Genomic DNA, 10,304 nt, shown 5'->3' on the forward strand with positions numbered 1-10,304 from the left:
CATGAGTGACACAGGAAGCAAATAAGGTTTTAGCTGCATTTTTATGATTTAATCTTAAAGGTTGGAATTTGAAGCAGGTCTGTACTGCTGAGAGAAAAATCTAAGCCAGCTGGGCTCTGGTTTCCCAGCAACACAGTATGAGTATCGGCATGACCAAAATTCTATTATTTATTTATTCTAACAGTTAATTTTTAATTTATTCTAACAGTCTTGTGCCAAGAATATTGCTCAGTCTGAGCTCCAGGAGAGGTACCTGACAGGCAAGAAAGACAAAAAAGGAGGTTCCTATTGATTTCTTCTCTAAGTAGCCCTAGTCGTAGGGCCCAGAGCAGCCTGACTGACACATGGTCACCAGGAAGAAAGATTTTTAAGCATGCTTCCGTGCTGTATGGCTTGGAGATGTAGTAATTTCATACAGACACTGTGTAATCACAATGCATGGTGCTGTGCTTAAGCCGTGCACAGAGACAAACATATTGAGACAACTTTGCTTATGCACCTTCATGACTAACCTTGGTCTTAAGAGTACAGGCAAAATCAGCTTGTTTCTATCTACCACAAGGAATAAGGAGATGCATGGCAAGAAAAGGCCAGAGCACAAGACACCAGAAGGGAAAAACTGCATTTGGAATCCTAGAAAGTGGGTGCTATTCACAGGCACAGCACTGCATAAGTCTTGACTCTATCAGGAAGAAAAATTCAAAGCAAAACTGCCTGTCCTCTTTGCTTAAAGAAACATTCCTCGATAGGTCCTGCAATTCAGTCCTTGTGAAATGCTAATGCCTTTAGAGAATCCTATCCCTTGCTCAACATTTAGTCATGAAATTGATGTTTCCTCCCTAGAAGAAGGTAGCAGTCTGTGAAGCTAACTGGGTCTTCTGAAGTAACAGAGGCAGTTAACTATGCTTCCCTCTTTGTGCAACGCCTCTCAATCAGGAAAGAGGCAAAACCTAGTTATTAAAAACATATTTAATACATACATATATATTTTAAAAAAATGGCTATATCAAGTTTTAACAGAAAAAGCAAAATATGAGTACTGGATACCACAAGGTTTCCAAATTTCTGGAGCAGGTGCTTACTTAGAAAAATAAAGGAGCAACCTATCAAAGTATACATCCATCTTCAGGGTTACAACAAACTTAGAGCAAAAAGATCATACTTGTCCAGACTTACGGAAATGAATTCTGCCCCCATGACTGGGTTAAGTCTCTCCTAAAAGAAGCACACTGATACAAGCTGAAACTATAAAATAGGGTTTATTTAATTAGCTAAATGACTTAAAATTTGAGCTGTCTTCTGCTATTACATGACAGGCATAAATCCAGCACTTCATCTCTCAAATGAAATTTGCTATTACAGCTATTGTAGACAAATAAGTTTAAGAAACTTTGACTGCTTTAAATGTTTGGGGAATTACCTGCATCCAAAATGCCTTGTGCCAAGATTGCTCCAAATTTTGCCATAACATCATCATGCTTATCATTGATCACTTTGGAATAGAGTTGTCTGAATTGGCTGACCTGGGTAAAAATGAGAAAAAAATAAAGATTATAAAACTGACTGCATGGGTCAAATATTCTGTCTTTAGCAGAAGCATCCTAGATTTCTGCATCCTAGAATGACATTTTTTTTTCCAACAGCTTTAGTCACTAGTGTTACAAGTCATCCCACTAATAATTAATTATTTTATAATTTATTTTAATTGATAATAACACATCATTAAGTTGTTTTCCTCATTTGAAGATACCCAGCAATTTTAAAATTGTCAGGATGAACATGCATATCCACATTTTATATGCCTTACAGGAATAGCCTAAGAACTTCTGGAGTACCACTGGAAGACGAACAGATAAGTTTATAGCAAGAACTACTACATGTTCTTAAGTGCTTGACATTGCAACTGTATTCAATTTCCTTCAATTCTTACTGCTGAAAATCTCAAATGTATTCCATTTTTCCTGTACAATATTTCTGCTGTATTGATAATGCCCCTGTGGTGAGTCATCAGCAAACTGTGTTACTTTTAAATGAAAATCATTAATGAAAATATTTAATAAATTAACAGCTTATGCCTTGGTATGTTCACCACTATATCTTAAGTACACAATAGTAAGGGAAACTGCTAAATCTTTGCTCATACTATTATCACAGCTTCATCTTTCACTGGTTCACTAAGTGTTGAGGAGACAGAACAGTATCACATGCAGCAATATCTAAGGCTTTATCTCAAATTAATAACTTATTCTCTTAATATATACTGTGAAGCAATAATACAGCTCAATTAACTTCTACAGCTGAAAAATCAGACCAGAAAATCCCGATCAGCCAAAACGTGGGAAGCTGCATGACATTCACAGCATGTCTGGAAGAATCTTTATACCTCTTCCCTAAATTAATTTTAATTGAAATACCACTTGACTTTCTGTTCTCTTTTTTTCTGTTTTAATACCAAGCCTTCACTTGACATGCTCAAAAGTAAAGGACATCTTCCAAAAAGGCTTGAACAAGGCTCTCCCCACTACTAGTCTACTTTGATGCTGGTATTCCAAGTCCTCTTCCAACACTTGCAGCCATAGATGAGAGGACAAATTTCTAGCTTAAGGCAGTAGGGCCAGACACAGGGCAGTTCCTAGTACTGAAAATGTAGTTAAAAGTTTCCAAGTATAAAACTCTAACACCACACAACCCCCTAGCCACTTTTCACATCCAAAGAGCATGTGCCTCTCCAGGGACACCAGCGATATTTGCTCAGTGACAAGTGTCTAAAGAAAGGTCCTACTTTTCAGCTGTGAAACATGCTTGGTGTCTGCTGTAGGCAAAGGGGCCAAGCTCCAACACTACCATTAGGAATGTCCTCCTGCACAGCCTCTGATGCTCCCAGTGAAGGGAGGCTTAAACATTGAAACTACAATACCTGGGAGGTCCTTCCGGCTGATAACAGAACCTGGCGAAGAGGTGGTACCCCTCCATGCAGGACACCACAAGCTCCAGAGCTGTGCTAAGGTTGAGCAGCACTGAGCACCAGAAGCAGCCTTCAAGCATCAGTCCAGCACATGTGGCACTGGGAATCTCAAACTACTTAGAGAAAGAGTTTCTGCACCCATGAAAAACACTTTTATACAACCGAGTCAATGCATGAGAATTGTGCTGGGAATAACATTTTGTTACACTAGAATTCATCAAGGTCATCAACAACAACAACAACAACAAAAAAGATCAAAACAGAAGATCTGACTGAGAGCATAAATTAGGCTGCAGAGGTTTCTCAGCAAAGCATGAGATCAAGTTCCCAAGTAAAAGCACATTAGAGCCATGAGGTAATCCTGCAGCTGAAGTAATGCTAGCAATAAATTTCACCACATTTTATGTGTGAATTTTTTGACCAGAGGCAGTCTGAAGTTGAGACCATACCTTTGAGAGATCATGTCCAATGTCTGGGATGGAAAGAAAATAAAGGTTGCCTCTCCAACCCCAACCTACCAGCTGCTTGGCTGTTCTACATACTTACTGAACAGTTCAGATGAAAACTGCGTATCTTCTGCAAAATAGTTCTCAATTCTTGTTAACTCACCACACTGTCTAAAACATAACCAGTCTTAAAAGAACAAATACTCTCCAGTTAATAACTTTCCTGCCTTCACTCTTTCAACTACTATAACCCAGCTGTAGTGTTACCTCAACTCGTTCAGCCCCTATGGCATCTAACCTGATGAAATTTAAATCGGTCTGTAACAGCAGAAGGCACTAACATTCATATATCATGCACTGCTAAACATGACTGTATTAAAATTACTTTGTTTCACACAAATGGACAGTCTCACAACCATGAAGCACCACAGCAGTCAGCCACTTTTAAACAAGAGCAGCAAAGCTTAACAATAAGGAGGAAATTCTTTCCTGTTAGGGTGGTGAGGCACTGGAATGGGTTGCCCAGGGAGGTTGTGAATGCTCCATCCCTGGCGGTGTTCAAGACCAGGTTGGACGAAGCCTTGGGTGATTTGGTTTAGTGTGAGGTGTCCCTGCCCATGGCAGAGGGGTTGGAACTTGATGATCTTAAGGTCCTTTCCAACCCTAACTATTCTATGATTCTATAAAACAACGCTTCTCCAGTACAGTACAAGACATTCATTAAAACCATTTCCATTTTTTTGCTTCCATTTTTCAGGCTAAGTCCAACAATTTGTGTGCTAACAATGGTTCTCTGTTCACCAGTTTCCCTCTGCTTTAAAAATACCTTAGTTACTAGTTCATGTCCCCAGAAGGAGCTGACTTAAAATCTCTTTGCATTTATTAAAGCTAAGACAAAGGAGCAATGTACATTTTCAGGGCAGCCACAGACAAATGTGTGGAAGGGAGATACTGCATGCACAATAAAGGGTTTATTCTGGATATACTGACCACACTCTGCTCTTGCTTCACTCCATTTATGCTTTTTCACGCTCTCCTGATTTTTATTTATAAAAGTTTACTCTGAGGTTTACACATTTAATATAAATAGTTTGTTTCTTACGCCTGACCTCATGTACATTGCAAAAATACCTTCGTTTGCATTTCCAGCCTGGAACAGGGCCTCATCCAGTATCAAGGGCAACCACATGCAGAGTAGGTAAACCAAAGCCTTCAGGTATTATTTGTGACAGACACAGAGACACTAAAACAACATGTAAAACTCTGGGTGAGCTGAGCAGTACAGTTCCAGTGCTTCTGCTTACATCACATCATTCTTGTGACTCTGGGCTCAGCTTCTCGATTTGTAATATTTACAAAAACAGAGAGATGTTACAAAGCTCGTTTAGTGGACAGTAATCTGTAATTTACACTGTAATCACATCTTCAGAGTTCTTGCTGGGTGAAGCAAGAAGACATCCAGCAGAACTGCAAATATTCACACTGCCATCTAAAATCTGGTAGAGCAGCACCTGGAAACAGAGGGCAGAAATGCCTTGCTCAGGAATGGCAAGGTAGGTCTAGCAGAGGAAGTCTTCTACCTCCCCTGGTCATGGTATGCTGCCCCTGTGAGTACCCTTTCCTAATATGCCTTCCACAGCTCTTACTCATATGTACATTAGTCCAGAGCAGATGAACAAAACATCTGGGCAACAAGTCCACCAGGAACACCAGTGGAAGCAATAGTTCTACGAAAGGGTGGGAGACTACCCCTCCTGGATTTACAGACCAGGCAAACCCAGACTGAAAGACTGCCTCAACACTCGAATGCACAGCAGACCTGCACGTTTATTCAGGCTGTTCCTATAAAGCAAATGTTTCACAGGGATGGTATTTTTGACCGGATCAGATCCCAGCTGAAAAACTTCTTTGCTGTTGGGGAAAGTCTGCTTTGGCAGCTCTAGCTGCAGTGGTTCATCCTCACATGGAGTCACTGCTCCATTTCTTTGGAGAAAGCAAGAGCAGTAGAGACAAAAGCTCAGTTCTGCCTTTGCTGTTGGGGCACTCACCTCCTACAGAAAGGAGCAAGATGTCAACAGACTGTAATTTCTTAAACTGTTGAAGCAAAATCTGCCTGAGTTTGTCTCGTACAGCCCTTTAATCTGCTATTATTTTTCCTTCAGATCACAGCAACAAGCACATCTCAAACTACTGAATGAAGTTTATTTAGTAAGTTATGAAATCCACAAACTCTGTTTCTCCCTTGAAATCTTCAAGCACTTTAAAAATTTTGTAGCATTTGGAAATGCTACCAAGAAATTTATTTCGGTGACTTCCAGGAGGCACATTAAAACATAGGCAGTGACTCATTTTGTTTTTACTAACAATACACACACACCATTCTGGTAATCAGTGCTGGCCAAAACAATACACCACTGTTTTCAAATGAAGCCAAATGTGCAACCTTGGAAACACTGAGGAAACAACACCGGCTTTAAGATGTGAGAATGGTTCAACACCATTTCCTACCACAAACCTGAGGGGCTGTCATTTATCAGGTTATTTAGCACTCCTCTCTCCACCAGTCAACATTCATGCACATGAAGCCCATGATATTGTGAAGACCTAGTAAACAGCTAGGGAAAACAGTGACGGGTGATGTGTCCAATGTGGTTTTTGCAAATGCAAGTTCTGAAGAACAAGTGTATTTAGGAATCTGTTATTAATAAAACAGGTTTTAAACTGCTTGTATGTTCTGCCTATCTTCTTCAAAAGTTGAAGTTATTCTGCATATGTTTGCTCTCTTGAAAGAGTATACAGTATGCAGGAACATCTAACAGTAACAAGCTTACAAGAAGGAATGTGAAGGTGCTACTAGAACATAGCAAAAGATCATTCTTGCATCCTAGCAAAACCTAGTATTTAAATGAAAGAAAAAAAAAAAAAGGCAATCTGGTTCTGGTTTCTTTACATCTTGAAGATAGTAGGCCAAGATGATCAAAGAGGATGGAGGAAAAGCCTTGACCCTGCTTATTATCTTCTCATTTTGCCGATGACTATCCTAACACAAAACCAGGAAAAAGTAAATTAAATTCAAGATGTCAGACATGTAATTTGTCTCCAAAATTGCTGTCTTAATTGCTCTGCAGGTCACAAATACATAATGAAGTTGTCACTGATTTCTGTTACAGTGACCTCATCACATCTGTAATTTAGGATTCCATTTCACGAAATAAACTTGTTATTGTTCTGTATTCTGCACTATTATGGCTCTTAAATGTATCAGGAGGTCAGGAAAAATCAAGCTGGCTGCACATGGAGGAATTGCGTTTCCACCCCAAAGAGTCCAAATCAGCTTTACACAAGATATGCTGCCCCTTTTGACACTTACGCAACTTGCAAATTCAAGGGACCTCCATACAATGACAGTTCTTAAAATTCTTAACTGAAACTCTTTAAACTGTTTTGTGAAATAAAAAGTGAATAATACCACAAAGAGGAAGATGAATACAAAGGAAATCACAGCAAAGGTGATTCAAAGGCATACACCTACATTCTCTCACAACAAAAATGCTTTATTTTAAACCAAATTACTTAGATTCTTTAATCTCTGTTTATTGATGGCATTTCAGCACCACAACACTCAGCTCTCAAAACTCTGAAGCTATTTTATTCCTGAAAAATCTAAATCTATTCAAGGAAGGTTGTTTGCTACCATCTTCATCCCAAATTATCCCTAGAGAATTTCAAGTCTTTCTAAACCAAAGATCACAAATAAGAAGTTAAAAAAAAAAAAAAAGTAAAAAAATCCCAGAAAAGACAAAACAGAAAAGTCATGACAGGAAGCTGGTCAAACTATATGTCACAATCTTTATTAAAATCACCATCTCTCACTTGCAAAGCATCATGAAGTATTTAGCAGCAGTGAGATGATGACATGTAAAATTCAGCATCTCTGTATCCCCACCAAGACCACAAGTACAGACTGTGGGATATGAAACCATCCTGCTCCTCTTATTAGCTGCTTATCCAGCAATGCAAATACTCACATACATCAGGTTAGACACTTTGGCACACAGTGCACCAGCATGCCACTTAGGAATCTAATCAGATCAAAATATGTCACTGTAATCCAAAAATGGCTGGGTTTCTGAACTCACCCTTTCACATCAGAGTAAAATAGTTTTTCTTCAGACTGGCAGAGTGCTCCAAAAAAAGTTTCCCATGGATAATAAATAACTTAATTGGCAGCACAGTCTTCAAAATATTCCTCTTACTTTTGAGCAAGAAGCTATGATGTTTATAACTAACGTCTGGGGTGTTCAAAACAAGTAAAACATCTATATGCTATGCTTAGTTCCTAAATTACCAGAATATGTTCAGGATTACTTATTATTTTATAATCTGTAGGTTTGGGGGGGTTGATTGTTTTTTAATATCTGCAGTGTTTCTATGACTGGGTAATGAATTGCCGTTTGTATTATGTAACAAATTTTGGCTGAAACAAGGCTTTGGCATAAAGCATTTTCAGGTCCTCTCCCCATTTCTGAACAAGTCACTGAACCTCACACTATACATCTCATCCCATACTTGCAGTTTCTTCCACAGAAAAACAATTTAGCTTCACATTACTAAGACTTTCTATCTTGGAAGATGAGGGGATCCAACATAACTCTGATGTTCTCCACTGGCTTATTCAGTTGAACAATTCTGGTAATATAAGTAATGCTCCCAGATGTTGATCAGGAAGAAGTAACTGGCTGGCTTTTAACTTCTAACTTTAAAAAAAAAAAAAAAAAAATCGAAAAAATAAAAGGAACAAAATGTCTGCCACCAATCTTCATCTTCCATGACTTGGAAATACCCAAACACCTCTATTTGCAGATTTCCTTCACTGACTTTCCCAAGTAATACCTTCCTCTAGAAAAAAAAGGTTTTTTTCTCTGCATCCAAATGCAGTAAAAAAGTGGCTGTTTTTATCACAGTTCAGTTTCTAAAATTACATCAATAAAAGCAACCCATATGACAGATGAGCAGCAAAGTACCAGCTACTGCTCTGCCCCAGCACTCATCAGAGCCTATGAAATGTGGAATCCCAGAGCTTCTATTAATGTGTACTTTTAGTCTGTACAAATGTTTGCATATCATCATCTGTCATATATTCACATGGCAATCTATTTTTAAAAGCTAAACACAGCATATGCAAACCTTTTTGCCTTCTGAGCTGAAAGAAAAACTCCATTAAAAACTAAGAGTATTTGCTATTAAGCCACTAAGCCAGTTCTGACAGCAGAAACTGTTTCTCCTGAAGAGCCTGAAGAAACTGTTTCATCTGATGGCTACAAAAGAAACATAATTATAACAGGACTTCCTGGCTTGCTGACCACATCCAAGTTTACTGTCATCAAAATCAATTTCTTTACTAAGTAAACGTTTTCACATAAATCATGAGCGTACAGGCCTCAGGGCATGTCGGTGGATGACGGTCACTTTCATATCATTACAAGATGCTTTTAGACCTTGTAAAAACCAGCATTTGTTCTTGTAACACCTGCAGTTAAAATGCAGTTTGTTTTGATAAGCATGCATCACTCCCCCATTCAAAAGTGCATGCTCTGCACCATGCAGGAGCATCCTGCTGTGAATTCAGCTCTGGCTCTTTACAAGACACATGCACTCTCTTGACAATGCTTACACGGAGCGCAAAGCACTGAAGATTCACATCCTGAGACCATCTTTCCCCCTAACAAGCCGGTATGTAAAAGTATGCCACGCTACCTTTGGGCAGGTAATCTCAGTCTGCTGGATCATGATAAGGGCAGATGCAATCAGAGCTCCTTGACGTACATAGTTCACAGGATCATTTGTCATTGGCTCAAGCAAATTAATTGCTTCCTAGAAAAATAAAGAAATAAGCAGTTGCAAAATTAATACTATTCTTTTCAGTATCCCAGGATTCAGTACTCTAATGAAAGGTTATGAGATTGATGCCATCAGATATATTTTTAATATATTTTGCCTGTTCTTAGTAAATGAAGCAGAAAACTTTATTTCTGTGGACTTTAAAACTCGGGAAGAAAAAATCCCACCAAAAACAAGTGATGGATGATACAAGACCTACCTGCAGAAACAGGGCAACAGATAAACAACAGTTGTTGCAAGCAACAGATGCATTCTTTACATTAAAACTACTGACATGCCTTAAACAGGACACATAAATTATTCGTACACTCTCTTTGCCATTCTTCCCAACAAAATATATCAGCATTACCTTCATTTTCTACATAAGAACAACTGAACCAGAGATATCAGTAACATGCTGGAGGTTAGAAAATGAGATGGTAAAACAATCCAGATCCCAAATTCTTGGCCATTCACTTTATTGTTAGAACCTGTAACTTTTAGCATCACATGAATGCATTCATTTCAAATCTATGTGTAGGCTGCCTCTGAGCCCTCAAATAGTAAATCTAGGATTTTAAAATATTTCAAAATGTTCTACTACTTCTTCAAATTCAGTAACTTCCCAGATAGACACAATAGGAACATGATCCATAGTGATCTATCCATAAGTATTTCTTTCAATTCAGTCACTGATTATGAAAACCTTTAAGAGAGTCCCTTGTAATAAATGCTGCTCAGATGTACCCAAGACCAGAATGGGGAATTTACAGGCACCTCTGACTAAATCATCTCTGTAGGCACATTTTTTGATCTCCATTTACAGTTCTGCCACTTTGCAAGCTACGACTTAAATATACACAGAATTATTACAGACACAAATTTACTTCTAAATATGCAAGGTCCTCAGTGCACATTATTCTGGACAAGTGAGCTCATCTCAACTCACTGTTATCAAAATGAGATCCTTCTCCTTCATCAGTTTTCTTCCAGCTATCCAGCTCTTCCCCTTT

General features: G+C 38.6%; 1 protein-coding gene across 1 annotated transcript in view; it reads right to left on the reverse strand.

Annotated features, from left to right (window-relative positions):
- Nucleotides 1-10,304, reverse strand: part of PSMD1 (proteasome 26S subunit, non-ATPase 1) — a 69,942-nt gene that overhangs the window by 14,577 nt on the left and 45,061 nt on the right. The window contains exons 18-19 of the mRNA XM_062628995.1: nucleotides 9,169-9,285; nucleotides 1,421-1,523 (exon numbers count right to left, since the gene is read on the reverse strand). Coding sequence (XP_062484979.1) covers nucleotides 1,421-1,523; nucleotides 9,169-9,285 — 220 coding nt within the window. The remainder of the gene's footprint in view (nucleotides 1-1,420; nucleotides 1,524-9,168; nucleotides 9,286-10,304) is intronic.

This window comes from Pezoporus occidentalis, unplaced genomic scaffold, assembly GCF_034315485.1.
Source record: "Pezoporus occidentalis ecotype Australia unplaced genomic scaffold, CSIRO_AGI_Poc_V1 ctg327, whole genome shotgun sequence".
NCBI classification, from domain to species: domain Eukaryota; kingdom Metazoa; phylum Chordata; class Aves; order Psittaciformes; family Psittacidae; genus Pezoporus; species Pezoporus occidentalis.